This window comes from Rhinolophus sinicus, chromosome 1 (assembly GCF_057876585.1).
Source record: "Rhinolophus sinicus isolate RSI-liver-muscle chromosome 1, RSI-T2T, whole genome shotgun sequence".
Classification (NCBI taxonomy): Eukaryota; Metazoa; Chordata; class Mammalia; order Chiroptera; family Rhinolophidae; genus Rhinolophus; species Rhinolophus sinicus.
The window spans coordinates 89,525,793-89,548,503 of NC_142501.1; the positions used below are offsets into that span (position 1 = coordinate 89,525,793).

Here is a 22,711-nt window from a genome sequence, read left to right on the forward strand (position 1 = left end):
ATATGTACATACACACACACACACACACACACACACACACACATATATTAGGTTGGTGCAAAAGTAATTGCGGTTTTTGCAATTATTTTTAACCTTTTAAACCACAATTACTTTTGTACCAACCTATTGTATCCAGAAGGTGGCAAAAAAATGTATACACATTTGAAGAAAGAGGAAAAATGTATAAAAATTGTAAAATTGTAATCAATATATACCGATAACAAAAGATGAATGCAAGTCATGTGTATACATTTTTTTGGCACCCCCGGTGTATATACATTCCCAAGCAGCTGACTTAAAACATAACAAAAGCCCACCATTCTAATTAATTCTTGGGCGACCAGTGGAAGGACAGTGTATTTCATTGTAAACTAGCAAAATCAGTTCCTCCTTATTGAGAGCAGGTCAACCAGGCACTGACATTTATCTTTACAAATAGACTTAAAGGATTCCGGCTCTTAAAATTCAGTCAAGTTCTAAAAGTAATAAACATCTGAAGGCAGAAGCGTTAGCACAGCACCTGGGAATGAGCACCCAGTGTGTCGCATCAAATCACCGCGTGAGGATTAAAATCTCCCTGAAGTCTTATCTTAATTAACCAAGCCAGAGACACAGTCTCTGGAGGTTGGGAATTGAAGAAGAGGGCAGGAGGGTTACGAGGAAGCGACACATGAACCTTCACGACTTGTTTTGGACAAACCTGCAATGTCCTGTGCAGCCAGAAAGTGTGTCGGATCCCAGGAGAAACTCTCCTGTTCAGGGAGGCTAGGCCAGAAGGGCAGTGAGAGCCTCGGCTTGTTCTCTGTAGAGCAGAATCCCAGACCTATAGCACTGATGGGACCTTAATGCTCTAATCCACCTCTTCATTTCATGAATGAAGAAACTGAGGCTCAGAGAGGTATAGTGACCAACCCAAAGCAACACAGCTAATTAGTGCCAGAAAACAGGGACAGAGCCTCGTTCTTCTCCCAACAATGTCTTTCTGCTGGTGCTGCTCCGGAGCAGCTGGGAGAGGAAAAGGTGAGGTTTGGAGATAAACAGATTCAATCATTTATCAGGTAGACTTCAGAATGGGTGAAATTAATGTGCTTCTTCTCTGAAGATGCTCAAGAAAGGAGAACTAGATTTTAGAAGAAGATAAAGAAAGAACAATCAAGCAGGGGAGGTAATGTAAAGATGAAGGTTAGCCGAAAAGCACTACATCTCTGTTTATTTTGTTAATTAACTTTTGTTTTGGGTAGATAGTTGATGACAAGGCACAAAATTCAAACGGCACAAAAGGATATACACTTAGGGATATACACTCAGTCACCCAGGGGCCACCAGTCATGGTTTCTTGTGGATCCTTCCAGAGTATTCTATGAATATACAAGTGCACGCAAATGCACACACACGCACCATTTTCATTTATGAATCTGTAGCACACTGTTCTGCATTTCCCTGTATTTTTCATTTGACAGTATACTTTGCAGTGTGCTCCATATCGCATCCATCTCCTAAACACAAAGCCAGCAGCAGTTCCCTAAGGACAGCCACGAACCTCTCACCAACCACTGGCATGAAAAATGGCCGAGTTCTTTGTTTTTCAGTTCACACATTACCCAGATAACAAACTTTTAAAATGTCTAGGTTAGAAGGACTTTAAAAGGTCATTTAGTCAACTAGCCAAGTGTCATTTTTTTTTCTAGAAATGCTTTTCTTTTTGTTAACACAAAAAATATGAATATGTCTCTCTCTCTCTCTCCCCCCCCCGCCCCCCAATGCAGTTGACCCTTGAACAACATGGGGGTGCACTGCATGGGTTTAGTGTGTGTAAATGGATCTGAGCAGTTCAAACCTGCACTGTTCAAGGGTCAGCTGCATTTTCTATCCCCATTGCTGGCAATCTGTGTTAGAGGAGGGCCAATGTAAGTTACACAGATTTCCACCTGCACAGGGGTTTGGTGCCCCCAACTCCTGCATTGCTCAGGGGTCAACTGCATATCTACCGATCTATCGCTCTATCTATTTATCTATCATCTATCCATCTACCTATCTCCACATGTATTTACTAGACAAGTGGACATATATTTGCATCAACATGGAATATATACATGTATGTATCAGTGTGTGTTTGTATAGCTCCAACGGTCAGCTGGTGCTGTGAGAACAGGGCCAGAGAAGACCTAGACCATCTTGTTGTTTAGGAATTGGCTCCTCAGACACCCTCTGAGAACCCAGACCTTAGATCTCCAATGAGTGACTTTAGCAGGGGAAAAGCTGCCTGCTCCTTGCTCCGTCCAGAGAGAAGCAGGACCAGGGTTGGGGGGTGGGGCATGAAGCCAGGCCAGGCAATCTTGGCTCCTAGGGCACAGCAGCAGCCAATAAGCACGTCTAAATCTGCTAATCAGAGCAGAATCCTAGACAGGGGTTTGGGGATGCAGTTTGGATAATGGGAAATACATTGTTTTCCCTCAAGTTGAAATTAAATATAATTGGTAATAACACGTTGGGAATTTGTAGCTCTGCAGGAGGCAGAGAAGTTTTGTTGCTTAATTAGGATTGTCTGAGGTGAACTTAGCATTCGATTCAGTCTGTTATTGTCATAAATTGACTTTATAATTATTCTATAAAGGGGGGAAAAAAGCACCACAGATACCTCTTCAGGAATCAGGTTATTGCAAGCTTGGCATGAGTCCTAAGGACCCAGCAAGCTGGTGCTATTTTCACCAACTCAGTAATGACATCAATGGGGTGGCAGGGGGGTGATTGTCCTTGCTCAGCCCTGTATGTGCACAATCCAAGTGCCCTGACAGCCTATGGAAAGCAATGAATTTATCAAGCTGTAAGATGCTCCCTACACTAAAACCTATGCTGTGGTTTGGAAATGTGGAACTTTGGACCCTTTGCATGAACCATGGAACAGAGCACAGAGGGAAGGATGGAGGCAAAATTGTGAGGTTAAGCAAGGTTTATCTTCTAGTGTCACTCAATTCTGCTTTTTTTCCTTGCTTTTTTAATTGATGCTGACTACCTCTCTACTTACCCCTCCCTCCCTCCCTCCCTCCCTCCCTTCCAATTTCTCTTCCTTCCTTCCTTCCTTCCTTCCTTCCTTGCTTCCTTCCTTCCTTCCTCCCTCCCTCCCTCCCTCCCTCCCTCCTTCCCTCCCTCCCTCCCTGCATCCCTCCATCCCTCCATCCCTCCATCCCTCCATCCCTCCCTCCCTCCCTCCCTCCCTCCCTCCCTCCTTCCCTCCCTCCCTCCCTGCATCCCTCCATCCCTCCATCCCTCCATCCCTCCATCCCTCCATCCCTGCCTTCCTTCTTCCCTCTCTAGCCCTCCTTTCTACCCTCTCTCACTTCTTTCTTCCTGCTGCTGCTTGTTGACTCTGCCTTCATGCTGGCACTATGCTGAGGATACAGATGTGACAACCTAGACACGGCCCGGCCTCGCTAAGGTGACCTCCAGCTGCCCCATGTAACTCTCAGCTTCTCTCTCCCTTTCACAAAACTCCTGATACGATTGACACATTCACACTGTGATATTTGACTGACTATAACTGAAGCATTAAATCTCTGCTTTATAGCAAGAAACAAGAAATGCTAAGTGAAAGAAATGAATGACCAACAATGGAAATTCCAGATATCTGGGAACGGGTTGGATACTTTGGGGGAAGGTGAAGCAGGAAAATGATTCTTTGAGATCTGAAAACAAATTAACCAGCATCCGGGGGAAAAAAGCATACCAGTTCTGCTCTCACCCTCCAAGACTGGGCTGGAGATGACTTGATTCTAAGTTAATCCCCTGAACTCTGGGTAAGGCAGGACCCTCTGACCCTGGGAAAATGGTGCAGTTAATCTTTGAGTTGTATTCGCGGGTGTTGTGTGAAGTGGCTGTGGAATGAGCAGGTTTTAGGGAGAGGGCATCTAGATTAGGACTCTGGATTGTCTGTGTGAGCTGGGAGAGTTATCAAAATTCTTTGACTGTGTCTGGAAAATGGGGATAATTTTACCTTCCAAGTAGGGTGTCTGTGACTCCTGGCTGAGATCATCACGGCTGTGAGCACTTGCACATGGCAGGTGCTCTCCAAGGGACATCATATTCCTTTGAACCCTCTGTCCCCTGCGTGGGGCGCTGCTGCTGTTCCAGTGAGGGCTCCTAGGCAGCCACCCTCAGCGCAGCGCCTCGTACCCTGGATGCTCACCTGCACAGGGCAGTCACTCATCACTGCTGTGTTTGCGTCCTTCTCAGGGAAGTGTACCGCGTGACAGAGAGTCTGCAGCGTGAGAAGTCGGGGCTCCTGAAGCAGCTGGATTTTCTGAGGTGGGTCAACACTGTATGTTTTCTGAGAGAGCATCCCACGTACCTTAGGTTGGGGGTTCAGCCTGAGAGTCTTCCCTACCTACATGCTGGAAAGACATAGCTGCTGAGAGAGCGTCCTCATTCTGCTTGCCCCTATGAATTCTCCGGACAGCCTAGTACCACCCTCTCCGTGTCTGGTCCATCTACACACACGCCCACTCCCTTCTCCAGTTCATACCTCTGTGGGTAGTCTCTGCCTCATTCTTCTTGGTGTCTCTCTAAGTACCTTGCATGGTACTTGCTCAAGTAGGAAGGGAACGGAATTTATTGAGCATCTACTCTATGCCAGCTACAGTATCCCTTTCATCTTCAGCAAAACTTAGGAAAGTCGGGCAGGTGGTAACACAACAGGTAACTGATGAGGAAGTTGATATTACCCCTTACCCTCTGGTACCCACTCAACTATTGTCTGTGTCTATGAGTTTCTGTTTCTCACTTGTTTGTCTTGTTCTTTTGTTGTTTTTGGTTTATATACCACATATTAGTGAAATCATATGGTTCTCTGCTTTTTCTGTCTGACTTATTTCACTTAGCATTACACTCTCAAGATCCATCCATGTTGTCACAAATGGTCCTATTTCATCTTTTCTTACTGCCGAATAGTATTCCATTGTGTATATATACCACAACTTCTTTATCCATTCATCTATCGAAGGACATTTTGGTTGTTTCCATGTCTTGGCCAACGTAAACAAAGCTGCAATGAACATTGGAGCACACGTGCCTTTATCTCTAAATGTTTTCAGATTTTTTGGGTAGATACCCAGGAGAGGGATTGCTGGGTCATATGGCAGTTCTATTCGTAATTTTTTGAGGAACCTCCACACTGCCTTCCATAGCAGCTGCACCAGTCTGCATTCCCACCAACAGTGTATGAGGGTTCCTTTTTCTCCACAGCCTCTCCAACACTTGTTACTATTTGTCTTGTTGATGATAGCCATTCTGACTGGGGTGAGGTGATATCTCATTGTGGTTTTTATTTGCATTTCTCTGGTGATTAGTGATGTTGAGCATTTTTTCATGTCTATTTGCCATTTGTATGTCCTCTTCGCAGAAATGTCTCTTCAGGTCGTCTGCCCATTTTGCAATTGGGTTGTTTGTTTTTTCTGTTGTTGAGTTTCATGAGTTCCTTGTATATTTTGGATATTAGCCCCTTACCGGAGGCACTGTTTGCAAAAATCTTCTCCCATTCAGTTGGTGGCCTCTTTATTTTGTCAATGGTTTCTCTTGCTGTGCAGAAGCTTTTAAGTTTTATATAGTCCCATTCGTTTATTTTATCTTTTACTCGCTTGCCTTTGGAGTCAAATTCATAAAATGTCCTTTGAACCCAAAGTCCATAAGTTTAGTACCTATTGTTTTCTTCTATGCAGTTTATTGTATCAGGTCTTATGCTTAAATCTTTGATCCATTTTGAATTAATTTTGGTACATGGTGACAGGTAGCAGTCCAGTTTCATTCTTTTGCATGTGGCTTTCCAATTGTCCCAGCACCATTTATTGAAGAGGCTGTCTTTTCTCCATTGTATGTTTTTTGCTTCTTTGTCAAAAATTATCTGTCCATATTTATGTGGTGTTATTTCTGGGTTCTCAATTCTATTTCATTGCTCTATGTGTCTGTTTTTCTGCCAATACCATGCTGTTTTGATTATTGTAGCCCTGTAGTACAAGCTAAAGTCAGGGAGTGTGATACCTCCAGTATTGTTCTTTTTTCTTAAGGTTGCTTTGGCTATTTGGGGTCTTTTGTGGTTCCAAACAAATCTGATGATTTTTTTGTTCTATTTCTTTAAAAACTGCCATTGGGATTCTGATGGGGATAGCATTAAATCTGTATATTGCTTTAGGTAATATGGTCATTTTAATTATGTTGATTCTTCCAATCCATGAGCACAGAATATCTTTCCATTTCTTTGCGTCTTCTTCAATTTCTTTCAAAAATGTCTTATCGTTTTCAGCATATAAGTATTTCACATCCTTGGTTAAGTTTATTGCTAGGTGTTTTATTCTTTTTGCTGCAATTGCAAAAGGAATTGTTTTTTGTGGGTTTTTTTCCTGAGATTTCATTGTTAGTATATAGGAATGCAATGGACTTTTGTACATTGATTTTGCAGCCGGCAACTTTACTGTATTCGTTGATTGTTTCTAATAGCTTTTTGGTGGAGTCTTTAGGGTTTTCTATATATAGCATCATGTCATCTGCAAAGAGTGATGATTTAACTTCTTCATTCCCAATTTGGATGCCTTTTATTTCTTTCTCTTGCCTGATTGCTCTGGCGAGGACTTCCAACACTATGTTGAAAAGCAGAGGTGATAGGGGACAGCCCTGTCGTGTTCCTGAATGTAGAGCAAAGGGCTTCAGTTTTTCACCATTAATTTTGAGATTAGCTGAGGGTTTGTCATATATTGCCTTTATTATGTTAAGGTATTTTCCTTCTATGCCTATTTTATTAAGTGTTTTAATCATAAATGGATGTTGTATCTTGTCAAATGCTTTTTCTGCATCAATTGATATAATCATATGATTTTTGTCCTTTATTTTGTTTATGTGATGTATCACATTGATGGATTTGCGGATGTTGAACCATCCTTGTGCTCCAGGGATGAACCCCACTAGGTTGTGATGAATAATCTTTTTAATGCATTGTTGTATTCGATTTGCTAGAATTTTGTTTAGAATTTTGCATCTGTATTCGTCAGAGATATTGGTCTGTAGTTTTCTTTTTTTGTGTTGTCCTTACCAAGTTTTGGTATCAGGGTAATGTTGGCCTCATAAAATGAGTTGTACTGTCTCTTCTTCAATTTTTTGGAAGAGTTTGAGCAGGATTGGTATTAGATCCTCTTTGAAGGTTTGGTAGGATTCACTGGTGAAGCCATCTGGTCCCGGACTTTTGCTTTTGGGAAGGTTTTGGATGACTGATTCAATTTCGTTACTGGTGATCGGTCTGGTTAGATTTTCCAGTTCTTCATGGTTCAGCCTAAGAAGGCCATATGTTTCTAAGAACTTGTCCATTTCTTCTAGGTTATTGAATTTGGTGGCATATAGTCCTTCATAGTATTTTTGGATGATCCTTTGTATTTCTGTCGCGTCCGTGATAACTTCCCCTTTTTCAGTTCTGATTTTATTAATTATTGTCTTCTCTCTTTTTATCTTAGTGAGTCTAGTGAAAGATTTGTCAATTTTGTTAATCTTTTCAAAGAACCAGCTCTTTGTCACATTAATTTTTTCTGTTGTCTTTTTGTTCTCTATTTCATTTAGTTCTGCTCTGATTTTTGTTATTTCCTTTCTTCTGCTGACCTTGGGTTTCATTTGTTCTTCTTTAAGGTGTAACATGAGGTTATTTATTTGAGATTTTTCTTGTTTCTTGAGATAGGCCTGTAATGATATAAATCTCTCTCTTAACACTGCTTTCGCTGCATCCCAAAAATTTTGGTAGGATGTATTTTCATTGTCATTTGTTTCTATGTATCTTTTGATCTCTCCTCTAATTTCTTCTTTGATCCGGTTGTTCTTTAAAAGTATGTTGTTTAATCTTCATGTATTTGAGATGTTTCCTGCTTTCTTTTTGCAGTTGGTATCCAATTTCAAAGCCTTGTGATCAGAGAATATGTTTAGTATGATTTCAATCTTAAATTTGCTTAGGCTGATTTTATGTTCCAATATATGGTCTATCCTTGAGAATGTTCCATGTACACTAGAAAAAAAATGTATAGTCTGATGTTTTAGGATGAAGTGCTCTATCTATGTCAATTATGTCCATTTCATCTAATGTGTCATTTAGGGCTGTGATTTCATTATTTATTTTCTGTTTGGATGACCTATCCATAGCTGTCAATGTATTTAAGTCCCCTAGTATAATTGTGTTTTGGTCAATTTCTCCCTTTAGTTCTGTTAGTAGTTGCTTGGTATATTTCGGTGCTCCCTGATTGGGGGCATAAATATTGATGACTTTATGTCTTCTTGTTGTATAGTCCCCTTTACCATTATGAAATGTCCATTTTTGTCTCTTGTTACGTTTTTTATCCTGAAGTCTGTTTCACTTGATATCAGTATGGCTACACCTGATTTTTTCCGGATACCATTTGCTTGGAGTGTCAATTTCCACCCTTTCACTTTGAGTCTATGCTTGTCCTTGTAGCTGAGATGTGTCTCTTGGAGACAGCATATGGTTGGGTTTAGTTTTTTGATCCAATCTGCTACTCTGCGCCTTTTTATTGGTGAGTTCAGTCCATTTACATTTAGGGTGATTATTGATATGTGAGGATTTCCTGTGATTCTATTTTTAATTTTCTGGTAAGGCTGTGTCTCCATTGTTTCTTTGCCTTTTCGTTGTTGTCTATTATTTCTGTGTGGTGGTATTCTATGATGTTTCCCTCTGTTTCTTCTTTTATTACAGTATGTATTTCAGTTCTGGATTTTCTTTGAATGGTTACCCTTTAGTTTATGTAAAAGAAAGTTTGATATTTAGAGTATTCCATTTTCTTCAGCAAGCTTACTTTCTCCATTCCCATATGCTGGTTCAGGCCTTTACTCTCCCCCTTTTTATGTTTTGGTTGCCACAAATTGTCCCTGTTGATGGTAGTCAAATAGCCTCCTTTAGTATTTCTTGTAGTGCAGGTCGTGTGTTAGAAAATTCCCTAAGCTTCTGTATGTCTGGAAAGGTCTTTATTCCGCCTTCATATCTAAAGGATATCTTTGCTGGATATATTATTCTTGGCTCATAATTTCTCTCTTTCAATAGTTTGAATATTTGGTTCCACTCCCTCCTGGCTTGTAGAGTTTCTGCTGAAAAATCTGATGATAATCTAATGGGCTTTCCTTTGTAGGTTACCGTCTTCTTTTCCCTGGCTGCCTTGAGGATTCTTTCTTTGTCGTTGGTTTTAGACAGCTTCAATACAATGTGCCTTGGAGAAGGTCTGTTGGGATTGAGGTAACTAGGTGTTCTATTTGCCTCTTGGGTTCGAGGATCCAGTTCTGTCCACAAATTTGGGAAGTTCTCATTGACAATTTGTTTGAATATAGTATCTGTTCCCTTCTCTCTTTCTTCTCCTTCTGATATGCCAATTATTCTTATATTGCTCTTTCTGATGGAGTCAGAAAGTTCTTGTAGAGTTATTTCATTTCTTTTAAGTCTCAAGTCTCTTTCTTCTTCCATCCGTGTAATTTCTAGGTTTCTATCTTCATTGTCACTGATTCTTTCCTCCATCTGATCCACTCTACCACCTAAGCTGGCTACTTCATTCTTAATTTCTTCTATTGAGTTCTTAATCTCCAGAAATTCTATTTGGTTCTTTTTTAAAATTTCAATCTCTTTCGTAAAATGTTCATGTTGTTCTTTGATTGTGTTTCTGAGTTCATTAAACTGCCTTTCTGTGTTTTCTTGTATCTCGTTGAGTTTTTTCAGAACTGCAATCTTGAATTCTCTGTCATTTAAGTCACATATTTCCATATCTTTAAGTTCCTTTTCTGGAAACTTTTTGCTTTCTTTCTGAGCTGTCTTGTTGCCTTGGTTATTCATGGCAATTACTATTTATTATTTCTCTTCCTAGACATCTACAGGAGTGGCTTCTGCAACAGGTTGACAGGAAGAGGTCTTTCTTTTGTTTTCCAGTACTTGTTGGTAGAATGTTTTATTTTCTCTCCAACTGTAGCCTTTTTAAATCTCTCACACTGTAGTGCTATGTTTTCTCTGCACTATTCCAGCTTCTCACACAATGGGGGAATTCCCTGGGAGATGGGCTTCTCCTCGGTTAATAGTTCACCTGGGTCACATGACGCAGTGTCCGTGTGGGTATGCGGAGAGCTTTTGAAGTTCCAAACCTCTTCCTGCACCAGATTCACAGGCCGTGTGTTTCAGCAGTTCTGTTTATTGCAGGGATCCACCCAGATAGGTGGAGTCAGGGACGGGGTGAGTTGTGAGAGGTGGCTCAGAGCAGTGGCAGCGCCCACCACCACAGCCAGTCCTGTTTCCACAGCTTCGTCCCCTTTGCCGGAACTGTTTGTGTTGTGAATCTGTGTCTGCGGTCCACAGTTCTCAGAACAGCAAATATTCTGTTCTTTTGATCTGACACTGCTACTGTTCAGCTTCTAGCACTGGCCAGGTGGGGTCGGGGCGAGCTCTGGGAGGTTAGGGGGTGGCTACTCTCAGTGCCTAAGTCTTCCATTCTCTGCTCGGCAGTGAGAGCTTAACCACCGTGTTCAGCCTTCTTCCCTCATTACCTTCTCCAAGGTCTCTGCCGTGAGCGTTGGGTTCAGCCGTGTTATATGCTGTCCCCTCAGCCCTGTGCCCACAAACGGAGCCCTAGCAGTCCCAGTTCTTCCCTCTCCTGCACCTGCGGTAGTTCCGGGAGGCAGCGAGCTTGGAGCACTGAGCTAGGTCTGCATCCTGTGCCCGCGTGGCTCCATCTCCGCACTTCTCCCTTCCCTCCTCCCCCGCTCACGCAATTTGCCCACCTTTAGGTGAATTCAGTAGTGAGACTCTTCGTCTTGCCTGTCTGCTGTGCCGGGAGTCCTTTGTGGAGTTATAGTTGTTCAATTTGTTGTAAATTCCAGGGCAGATTTACAGAAGCTCACCTCACGCTGCCATTTTGATGATATCTCTCAGGACTTTTAATTAAGGTTTGCACATTGTTCTTTTTAGACATAATCCTATTGCACACTTAGTAGACTACAGTATAAAGTAAATGTGACTTTTATATGCACTGGGAAACCAAACATTTCCTGTGACTTGCCTTATTGCAGTGCTCTAGCCCGGAACCTGCAGTATCTCTGTGGTATGCCTGAAAATGGGTCAGAAACAGCACTAAGAAAGGAGTTTCCTCAGCTAGCTAAAATTCACTGTAAATTCAAAGCCCATAGATCTGGAATGTGCCAAAAACACACAAAAATACCCCCAAACCTACCAAACCTATGTGTGGAAAGATGGTGTTTTCAGTTTTGCCTCTGAGGCTTCTAAGCGACTGTACCTGCTGCCTGCCAAACACCTCCTGGGAAATGGTGATGAAACACAAGGATTTGGGCTTCTGATTTATAAAGTGCAAGTCATTTTGAATCAGGCATATTACAAAGTTGTTGTTGTTTTTAATTTATTGGGGTGACAATTGTTAGTAAACTTACATAGATTTCAGATGTACAATTCTGTAATACATCATCTATAAATCCCATTGTGTGTTCACCACCCAGAGTCAGTTCTCCTTCAATCACCATATATTTGAACAAAGTTTTTTTTGTTTGTTTTTTTGTTTGTTTGTTTGTTTTTTTACATTTTATAGCAAGGTAAGGTCTAACATCCACAGTGCTATCAAATTGAAAAGTGCTTTTCGAATTTACTGCACTCAACACATGATTCAAACAGGCTGCCTTAAAGACCGGGGAGATGGAAGGGGTTGTTAGGTGGCCAAGGTCTCATCCATTTGAGAGGTCTTGATTCTTAGGAAGTCTTCCTGAAAGGAAGAGAAAACGATGTCCAAGGACAAGTGTTTGTTAGTTTTCCCCCTTTTTTCTACTGTACTCAGAAAACAGAAAAGGGCAGATTACACATGAATGCACAGGGCAGAATGGCAGGCAGTACTATAGAGATACTTACTGGGTCTTTTCAATGGAAATTAGTATTTGTACAGAGCCACATGCCTGGAGCCTTTCTGTGCTACTGCATGGCTCCCAAGGGTAAGCTCTGCCCGCTGGAGAAAGCAGAAAGCGGAGATGCAGACGTGGAGGGGAAGGCCCCACGGCAGAGTTTTCCTCCACAGTGAAGTCACCAGGTAGTGGGGAAACAGGAAGGAAAGAAAGAGAGAAAGTTGGGGGTGGAGTGGGGCACAGAGAATAGTGGGAATGTGGAGGGGGCTGGTGTTAGAATGGAGACAATGGCCTGCATGGGACAGGGTGAGGGGGCTGCCCTCATAAGGCAAATGGGGCAAATGGAGGCAATTTCAGGGCACTCATGGAGTTGCAGCTGGATCGGGTTCAAGACCCAGCACTGCTCCGCTTACCCAGTTGGACTCTTAGTCTTCTCATGCCCACCTCACAGGCTTCTTTTGAGAATTAGATGATAGATGTTAGAGGCAGTCACACAGGGCAGTGATGTGAACGAAAGCTGGCACATTTAAGGAGTCGAGCATTTCTTTAACACCTGAAGCTTCTGCATGGAGATGGCTACACAAAGCAGGAATGAGCACAACAAACTCCCCAATAAAGATGTGTCTTCCCAGGGCTCCCCAAGTCCTCACCCAGGTTGCAAGTCTGCTAACGTCACTGCCCACACAGAGGAGGGTCCTTCTGGCATGAGAAGCTCCCTTTGCCATTCTCAGGGCTTATAAAATACCCTCCATGTCCCCAACTTGTTCTGATGGCCCTGGCTGTGTGCCTGCCAGCCCACCAGACGCACATAACGGGTACGTAACAACCTGGCATGTCCCTGGTGTTTTCTGCAAGACCAGGGAACTGAGGTCGTTATCCAGCCTGTCTCAGATCTGCCTGCCGTGCACCACACACTTGCCGGAGTGCCTGCCCATGGTCAGTGCCAGCACACGGCCACATGGCAATGGTGAGGTTCAGACTCCTGCTGTATGCTCCTTTGGAGAGACCTGCAGATGTCATATAATCTTCCTTATCTAATATCTCTTGTCCTCCCTTCCCACCCAGCTACTTCCCATTTCTTTCATCATTTTCCATAAAACTTTCAAAATGTTTACACTTAGATTCACTCTCTCCATTTCCTTCCTCACATTCTCAATCCCCCAGTCAGGCTTTTTCTGCCCCTATTCCACTGAAAGTGACACCACTGACCAACATGTTGCTTAAAGTATCAGTCAGTCCTCAGGGCCCCACCTTGTCCCCAGCGCTCTGTCCTTAGCATACCACCTATAGGGCTCCTTTGAAAACATGAGTCAGGTCAGGATACTCCTCTGCCATCCCCCTACCTGCCCACGGTTCCATCTTTGGAGTGAAAATCAAAGTTCTTCCAATGGCCCAGAGGCCATGAACGGCAGGCCCCCATTCCTCCCGCCATGTTTTCTCCGACCTTGTCTCCTAACTGCTCTCCCTCTGCGCACCCTGCTGCCCTCCTGTCTATTCCTCATGCACAGCAAGGCATCCGAGGCGTGGCCTTGCCTTTCCTCTGCCTGCCCTGCTCTTCCCCAGACACCTGCAGCGCTCCCCTCTCCTCCTCCAAGTCTCTGCTCAGATGCTGCCCTCTCGGTGACGTCCTCCCTGACCGCCTTATTGAAATATCACTCCACCCTCTGCCACACCTTATCTCACTTTCGCACTTTATTTTTCTCAATAGCATTTATGCCTGTGCTAAAATACAAATTCCCTGAGGAACGTTTTCTCATGTTCCTTGGTGTGACCTTGACAGCTAGACCAGCCCCTGGCGTGTAGTGGATGCCCAGGAGACACGTGCGGAGTGAATGCATGCATGAGTGATAGCTCATAGAGAACGTACACAGAGGCCCAATAGTCTGTTCAGGCGCAGCTGGATCTCCTGGTCACGCTCTGGGGTGGTCCCCCCGGTAATAACATAGACCAGTGCATGATCCTGAAGGGCCGTGTCACAAAGCCATACTGTCTATCCCCCTGCCTCTGAGCTGATTTACATGCAACTACGCTCTGCTGTTAACCACAGTCCCTAAGGAAAGAGGTTCCACATGTCCCTGGGCCTTGCACACCAAGCCTTCCTCTGCAAACATCTGGCTGGCAAACTGGCTGGTACTGGATCTGTCGACGGCAAACTCCAGGTTTGAATAGACTCCGCTTTTCCATCCTCAGGGAAAGGAACAAGCACCTTCGGGATGAACGGGACATATGTTTTCAGGTAAGTGGCCGATGCCCCCTTCCCCTGGGGGAAGGCAAGGACTGTCGGCCAGTGGCAGCCAGAACCTGAGCTGGGACTGGCCAGAAATGTACTGAGGCGTGGGGTCTGGCTGCTGCTTTCTGGGTGAGCAGGACCAGTCACAAGCTTTTGTGAAAATAATAAAAATGCAGGGTGGCCTCCCTCCTGAGCAACAGTGTGTTGATTTTCTATGAAGTCACATACTTTCCTCTTGACGTAATGAGACAGAAATATTTAGAAGCCCCCCACATTTCTTGGGTGCAGAAATGGTAGTTCTCCCCATGAGATGGCACAGTTGAAATGTCATCATCACTTTTATACCAAAATGCTCACATTTATTTTCATTAAAATTTTGATCTCTTGTTGAAGATTTTGTATTTTTACACTGTCATAGAGCAAAATCAAAATGCATGTTTCACAACTTGCATAGTTGATTTTGTCAATTTCTTGTACCTTATGGGGACCCCTGCTCCTCGATACCTGAGCACCACTCTTACATACTTTCCCAAATAGCACAACATTCTGTATGCATTTGAAGATCTTTACTTTGGGCTGCGTTACACAAAATCTAGGATTCCACGCTCCCCTATCATCTTCCCCTGTAGACAGCAGCTGTTGGATGCTCTGAAGGGAAGAAAAAAATGGGGGCAGGACCGATTGATGTGAGTTATTAATACTCAGAATTATCCCACCAGGAATTTCATGTGTGTCCTTGGGCAAGTCATTTGCCTCCTTGGACCATGACTGCAACTATCCCATGAGGAAAGGGAATCCCTATCTTTTTTTCCATATTGTAGGGATTTTTCAGAAAAACTCTTGGAAAGAGGCAGTCTTGCACTGGACCCTTCGCTGAACTGTGGTCTAAATGCAGTCAGCAAAAGGCAGCTAGTTTACCTTGAATTAGGTGCGCCCTGGTTTATAATTGTAAATCCCCGAGGGACCGGTTCTTTTCTGTCTCTGACTGGCAGCCAGCATCGCTGCCCACCTGTGTACACTATTAGAGCAGGGCTTCGGCTACACGTGTTTGTTTGATGACGATAATGACTCTAAGTATTTCAGAACCAACACTGAGTTTACTTCATGGCTTCCAGCCAAATGTCACCCTAGTCCCTTGCACTTGCTTCCCCTTACCTGCCAAACTCATTTTGCTTTGAAAAGGAGGTGGAACTCCACGAGTTCTTAAGGACTCTTGTGGGGACTAGAAGAAAGAGGGATAAAACCATGTTCATGCTGAATAATAATGAAAGATTAATTTAGAATCATTATAGCCATCCCTTCAGGAGCTCTGGGAGCCCTGCCACCCCTCCTTCTCTCATTAAGGATCACTGGGAATCATGGGGATGGCTGTGATCTAACTCGCCCGCCCCCCGTCTCCTGGAAGATGCCTGTCAGGCAGTATTGGCGAAGCACTTTGTAAACCCCTGCTCCACGCAGGCTCTCCATTATAGACGTATGAGTAATTTATCTACACGCAGCCTCTGTCCACAAAAGGTCTGAAATACCCTGTGCTGACTTAGTAGCTGTGGATGGGCCCTGGGTTCATTGATCCAATGGGCTGGTCCCTTTCTCACATCCGGAGCTTTGAGAGTAAAGAGGAACTGGAGCCACACATGAGGGTGTGATTGAAAGATGCACAGTCTTCTCTGTCCACAAATATTTTTCCTATGCATCCTGCATTTATCTCCTTTTGCTGTCCTCTCGCAAATTATCAGTAGTCCTGTGAAGGATAATATGGTGGACCTCAGGTTCTAAACTGTGTGTTGGTTCATTTGATTAGATTATTATACAGTAAGTGGAGGAATTCTGATGGGAGATGATGGCAAAAAGCAAGAGAGCTGAGTTCTGGCAGGGAGACCCAAACATCACTTGCTGACTTCCGAGTTTTGTTTAGAGCCTGACCTATGAGGTGGGAAAGTTGAGCCCTTTCTGTTCAAATGTTGGGATTAACTAGCAGGCTGAATCTGAGGGCCTTTTGTGTTTCTACAGAAAGATAAGGCAGCCAAGGCAAACACAGCTGCTTCCAAGGCAAGCTGGAAACAGAGATCTGGCTCTGTGATAGGCAAATATATGGACAGCAGAGGGATTCTTGGAAGGTAAGTCATCATCCATTTGTTCATCATTATCTGTGTGTTGGTCTTACACTCACTGGGAGCAGGTCCTGAGCCCGTGCTGAGTACAGACCGGTCCTGGTGGGGAAGCTTGGGGTCAGCTGCGCTCACTCTCCTGGGATCTTAGAGGGCATGTCTCTTCCTGTTCTGACATCCAAGTGGGAGGAGACCATGCAGAGCAAGCTCCTAGGACAGGCCATTGTCTTCTGGGCCTCCACCCCTCAGGATGTGCCTGCAGGGAGACACTGCAGAGGTGCCGTACCTCAGCAGTGGAGAGGGAGAACAGGAGAGGTCAGGGCAGAGCGATGGAGGGTGTGGTGGGACATGAGCCCTTTTCTGTTCAGCAGAGTGGATGCCCTTGGTTTTTTAGGGACATGACTGCTTGGGCTCTGAAGGGTAATTAAAGTGTCATATGGAATCTCCAACAGTTGAACTCCTTTACAGACAAGAATGGGGCCTGTGTTTGATAGATGCCTTTCAATGATTCATATTTAATTAACACAGGGATGACATGTTTTTTTCCTGTTGGACAGCACATGACTGAGTCCCCAAAAGAGGGGCTCATTCAAAGAGACCATCCAGTCCCCTGCTCCCTCTTCTTTTTGGCACGTGCTCCATCCATATACACATGGATGGCCACAGAGAGGCAAAGGCAGCCAGATCCCTTCGTATGAGACATGGGGAGAAAGTGTGTGAACTTGCTCAGTTAGGAGACACTGAGGACAGCGAGCATAAAATAAACAGATGAGAAAAGGGAGGTGACCCTGGATGTCAGTCAGCTGATGAGTCAGGTCTTTGGACCTGATCATTATGAATTCCTTTTCTAAATAGCTCAACAGGGAGGCACAATTTAGGAATCAAATTTCTGCAATAATAGTTGGCCTGTTGGTTCCTCGGAATTGAATATATTCACTGATTGATTCATTCAAGAAGCGTTTAGCAATTGCCTACTCTGTACTAGAGATTCTTTTGACATCTTTGTAGACTCCGAAGATAAATTAGACCTGAGTCCTGCCATTAATGTCCATTGTTGAGTACCTATTATATACAAGATACTGTGCTATGTGCTGGGTATACAGTGGTGAGCAGAACAGACCCTATCTCTGCTTTCATGGAGCTTATGGTTGAGTGGAGGAAACAGACAATAACCGAGGAAGCAACAAATTGTGAACCCTGAATTCCAATGCAGACTTTGCCCGAGGTGACTGCTGTCTGCGGTGGGCGCACAGCATTTGGTGGAAAACCAAAAGTGAACTTAGTCAGGCTAAGCTGACGGTGTTGCAGAATGTCAGTAGTGCTTGAGAATTGCCCCAATACAAAGCTTTTCCCAAGAAATGCTTCATTTTAGGACCATTTCAGTGGCTATTTCTTTCTTGGCTGTAAGGCCTTTGAAAACCACGCTGTGTGGGCACGCTTGCTCGCACGTGCACAGACATAAGCTCCCTTGTGTGCAAGCAGAGAGAAAGTGGAGGGGAATACCAATTATGTTCCAGAGGCGACAGACAGTAGGCTTGTTAGAATATAAAAGAAGTTTGTTGGAAAGAAGACAGCGTCTATTAAAAGTGGTGATTTTTATAAAAAGTGGAAAGGTCCTTAAATCGCTACAAATCCTTTATTTTATATCAAGGGATCCAAACTAAGTCAACATTTTTGTGAGCAAGCAGTACATCTTAATTTGTCTCTCAGAATTGTACTTCAGAACAGTGATGCATGCATTTCTTTCCTTCCTGTTGTTGGTCCGTAGGAATAATAAATGTTATAAATCGGGGGCAAGATGAAGGGAGCGTCTCTGGTCTGCATATTCTGTGTCCTTTGCCGCCTTTCTCCTTCACCCAGTCGCCTCATTTCATTCCCATCCCACTTTATTCTCTAATCCTTGTGTGTGTATGCGTGCGCATGTGTGTGTACATGTGCTGTGTGTGTTAGCATGTGTGTACGGGTGTATGTGTGTACAGGGGTGTGTGTGTGTGTCAGTTGTGGACTCAAGGTTCTCCCTGTCAAACTTCTGTCCCCTTTAAAACACTTCCCAGCTTCAGCTGTTCACCAAGACCGAGGAACTGCTGTGCCGGAAGGATCTGTGAGGACTTGGCTCTCAAAACCTAAGAAAGTACGGTGTGTGCACTGGCCCAATGTCCCCGCATATCCCAACCAGCTCTCCTTGTTCTTTATGCTCAAGTGCTTTTGGAAGTAAATATGCATTAGGGCTCTGGGCCACTTCCTCCTGATTCTGACTTGCAGGGACTGAAAGAGAAAGAGAAAGGAAGGAGAAGCAGGTCGTCTGGCTTCCTCCCAACCCAAAGCCCATTCTCTAGTGGGCAGCCGCCTCTGAGCCAGCAGACATCTGACTCGTGGGGGGGCTGGAAGGGGGGGCTCCCAGAGCAGCCCCTCACCCCCCCTCACATTGCTGAGGGCTGCTTTGTGAGCATGTCTTTTTTAATGCATTACCTTATTTGTGAGGTAGGCAAGGCAGTGGGCCACCTTTTATCGTGAGGAAACTGAGGCTCAGCGTGTCTAACCCAGGGACAGTCAGTCAGGGCTGGTGTTGGGACTGGAGCCAAGGCCGCCTGACTGTTAATCCAGGATGCTTTGTTTCCAGATTATGTTATGCCCCTTTCTTCGAACGCTTTACTTCTCACAACTTGTAAAAATGTATTTAGTTCTGTCATTATTGCTTTCACCCCTCATGGAATGCTGGGCTTAGTCATGGTGATGATACTGCTGGGCATTAAGCTAATCTCATCATCACCGCCATCATCAGGCACTGCTACAAGTGGCCGAGTGAATGAGCCAAAGGATTCTGGGTCTGTTTTCCCTCTCCTAGAGCCCGCTGCTCCCGAGGTGTGGTGCTCTTCAGTCATCTGTTTGTCAGAAGAGCTGTCTGGCTTCCATATTGACACATTTTACAGTTTTCTCCCTACTCTTCCTTCTTCCCCATCCCCAAATAGCCAGTCAGAGGAGGAAGAAGACGTGTTTGGCATGACAAGGAGGAGAAGCTCCCTGGGGCTGAGTGGATATCCCCTTACAGAGGAGGAGGCAGAAGCCAGGGAGCCACGCCAGGGAGCTCTCCGCAGAATCATCTCCATTGAAGAAGACCCCCTGCCCCAGCTCCTAGACGGCAGCTTTCAGCCGCCGCTGAGCAAATGCCCAGAAGAAGAGGACGTGCCTGACCAGAGGGTCGAAGGACCAACCCAGCAGGTCCAACCTTCTCCGCTGGAACTCATGCCCACATCTCCCCGAGGACAGCCTGTTGGGAAAGAAGCTCTGTCTCAGGTAAGGGCACATCCTGCGATGGTGTGCAGACGTCACTCCTATGCCCGCCCCAAAGGCAGCTTGGGAAGTCAGATGCAGCTGGTCTTGTGAATCAGCGTATTTGTGTTCTTCAAATACCACTTTCTCCTGCTTAGCTGACTGTCCCGGGGGAGACTCAGAGGTCCTGGTAAATTCTCCGTATAACTTCTGATGTTTTCCCCACTCCCAACCCTGTGCTCTCTTTTCTGATTCAGATTCAAAAGCATTTTTGAGTACATGTACCTACTTAAGATCAATCCTCTGCTCGTCTCTGCATAAGGTTTCCCACACTTTTAAAATTGTACATCTTCTCTTACATTCTGTGACTGCTCTCCACAAGGCCAGAGAGTTTCCACACCATCATTTTTCTCTCCCGTCTTAATCAGCTGGTCAGGCTTTCAGTCCCAAGTGCCCCGCCTGCTCCTCCCGTCAGCGTGCGCTCCATGCCTTCACGCCTCCGGAAGTGCCCACAGGTCTTCCTGCTGAGTTCTGCAGGGAGAAGGAGGCCGTGTGCACCGTCTTCCTCTGGTTGGTGGTGATGAGATACCCCACGTTGTTTATGACCCAGGCCCATGAATAGGCTGCTCGAGCCCTCCACCCTCTACTACAGGTTTGGAAATGCCCATGACAGTGTGACAGAGGCTCCTCCCTGCACACAAGGACAGACCTTTAGAACCGAGCTCGTCACCTTGAGCGTTTCCGTGGCTGTATTAGCATATTTGCCAGGAGTCGTTCCCTGGCTACTGTGCAGGGACTTCTTGGCTCTGGTTATCATTCTTGGGTCCGGATTAAGATTCCTACGTACGTTTCACTCTGAAAGGTGGTGTGGTGGAGGCCAAGGGCCCTGGGAGGGTGGGGAACTGGGTGGCACCCAGTGGTGGGTGGGGCCCCTGCCTCCTACATGCCCTTCACAGCCCATCAGTGCACAGACCCACACTTGTGGACAGTGGGCACCAGTGGGGTGTTCAATACTCCATGCTTTCCCCAAAATGTGAAAGATGTGTCAAGAGGTCAGGGTAAAGGAAAAAGGCTAAGCGTGGCATCTGCGGTGGCGTTTCATCCTCACAGTTCTTTGATGAGGCATCAGAAATGTATTCTCCCCCCTGGCAGACCGGGAAGTGGCCTGAGGAGCAGGGGCTGGCCCAGCCGCCAGGTTGGGCTGCCATTGAGCTGGGGACAGAAGCTGCAGCTAGAAGTCACTAGAATCCACCAGAAGTCACATAACAGCCTCATCTGCTCTTTGGAAGGTGCTGTGAGGCAGGCCCTTCATGCACGGCTGCTGAGCCAGAAATTGGTGCAACCTTTCTGGAAAGTGGTAGGAATCAGGAACTTACAAATACCACATCCTTTGTACCAGCACTTCTAACAATCTTTCCTCAGGAAACAACCAAAGTCAGACAAAGATGTCCTGCAAAAATGTAAGTGTATCATAGCAAACAACTGAAAAACTGTCCACCAATAGAGACATAAACCATAGCATATTAATTCAGTAGAGTATTACACTGCTGTTAAAAATCATATTTTCAAAAAACTTTAGTGACTCAGAAAAATATCTATAATTCAATAATATATGAGAAAGGACAAAATTATATATAATGTCTCAAGTCACTGTCAATAAAACATATGTTCATTCATCCATACAGAGGAAAAGCCTGGAAGACTAGAGATCCCTGCAGGTAGTAGAGGTGGACTATGAATAATTATTTTCTACTTCTGTATTTCCTAATTTTAAAAATTTGCACAGATTAGTTTTATTTTTTAAAGCTTTTTTTTTTTAAGTGATGGGAAGGAAAATCAGAACAGATCTTTTCCCAGCCCCTTTACCCCAATCCAGTTGTCTCACTGTGGCTTGTCCCCAGAGGGGACACAAGTTAAGTACATGCACATAAGTAGGAATGTGCTGCACCTGTGCGGTGGGTCCTGCCTGGAGCTCAGCATCAATGTCTTTATGTTCTTTGGCCTGGGAGAAAAACGGTGCTGTGCCTGGGGCGGGGCCAGGGAGAGTGGGGAGCACCGGGGAAGGGCCAGGCACGGCCTCTGCAGCCAGGACCCTCTCCACCCACCCTGGGCTTCGCATTGCCCACCAGGGCCTGCTCTGAGCTTTAGTCTCACACTGAAGGGACAGGCTGAGCCGACAATGGCAGAGAGCTGCTGCCCCCATATAAGAGCAAAGAATAGCGAGCAAGGGGCATAGATGTTGAGTGTGGAGTATTTTCTTTTTCTTTCTTTCTTTTTCTTTTTTTTCAGTTTAAATTCCTGTAATTGACCTTGAATTCCTTCCTAAGTACTACATGGAATGGTTTCCCCCCAAAAGGCTATTAATGGCTTTTCTCTGAAACGCCAAGTACAGCTAAGATCTGCTGCCACTCCATTATAGTATTTGCTCAATGAGAGGAGCTAATTCCCTCAAATCCACTTCTAAATAGATTCAAAAAGCCTCCTTCTTTGGCCCGACAGTGCAGGGCTGGGCCTGCAGGCGGGATCCAGCAGTTCTCCGGTTGAGTGACAAGGAATGAGCCTGTGCTGGAAGGCAGCTCCTTGCTCTGCCTCTCACTTGCTTCGTGTTAAAGCAAGTCCCCTGCAGAGCCTTAGCGTCCCAGACTAATGGGAGCTGCTCCCAGTCCCTCTGGCCACAGGGCAGAGGAGAAGGTGCAGCAGTGACCGGTTGACTCTTGGAAAGCTCTGCCCAGTGGCCTGGCGTTACGGATTTCCTAGCCTACTAGGTGGAGACTGTCTTGCCTTCATTCCCAAGGCAGATGGAATCCTATATGGAAGCTGATAAGATGGGACAGAAGAGCAAAGGGCAGGGGGGGCAAGAGTGTCCTCCATCAGTCCAGGTTTCCAATGATAGGGCAGAAAGAAAGGCCTCCCATCCCAGCCTGGGCTGTCTCTGCACCTGTGACAGAGGTGTCTCCTTTTTTCTAACTCCCCTCTGCCCTGCAAACGCCCCACCTTATCCCCTATCTGCTTCAAGCCCCTCTCACAGTGTCTCCTTGGTGGATGCTTGGCTCCTGCTCCCTGCTCCCAGAACCCCTGGAACGTTGGGCTGAGGTTGTTTGTTTCTGGGCCTGCCTCTTCACTCCACCATAGACCAGGCCACCGGCTCGTCCCTGCATCTTCAGGCCCAGCACAGGGCCCACGACACAGCAGT

The 22,711-nt window shown here is 45.2% G+C and overlaps 1 protein-coding gene across 3 annotated transcripts in view; it reads left to right on the forward strand.

The window, feature by feature from the left end:
• CRACR2A (calcium release activated channel regulator 2A) overlaps positions 1-22,711 on the forward strand; it is a 133,082-nt gene that overhangs the window by 90,977 nt on the left and 19,394 nt on the right. For all 3 annotated transcript variants that reach the window (XR_012493823.2, XM_019756945.3, XM_019756948.3), the window contains exons 9-12: positions 4,231-4,302; positions 14,101-14,146; positions 16,151-16,257; positions 19,218-19,542. Coding sequence is in view for 2 of the 3 variants with exons in the window: in XM_019756945.3 (XP_019612504.2) it covers positions 4,231-4,302; positions 14,101-14,146; positions 16,151-16,257; positions 19,218-19,542 (550 nt within the window). In the remaining variant the exon portion in view is untranslated. The remainder of the gene's footprint in view (positions 1-4,230; positions 4,303-14,100; positions 14,147-16,150; positions 16,258-19,217; positions 19,543-22,711) is intronic.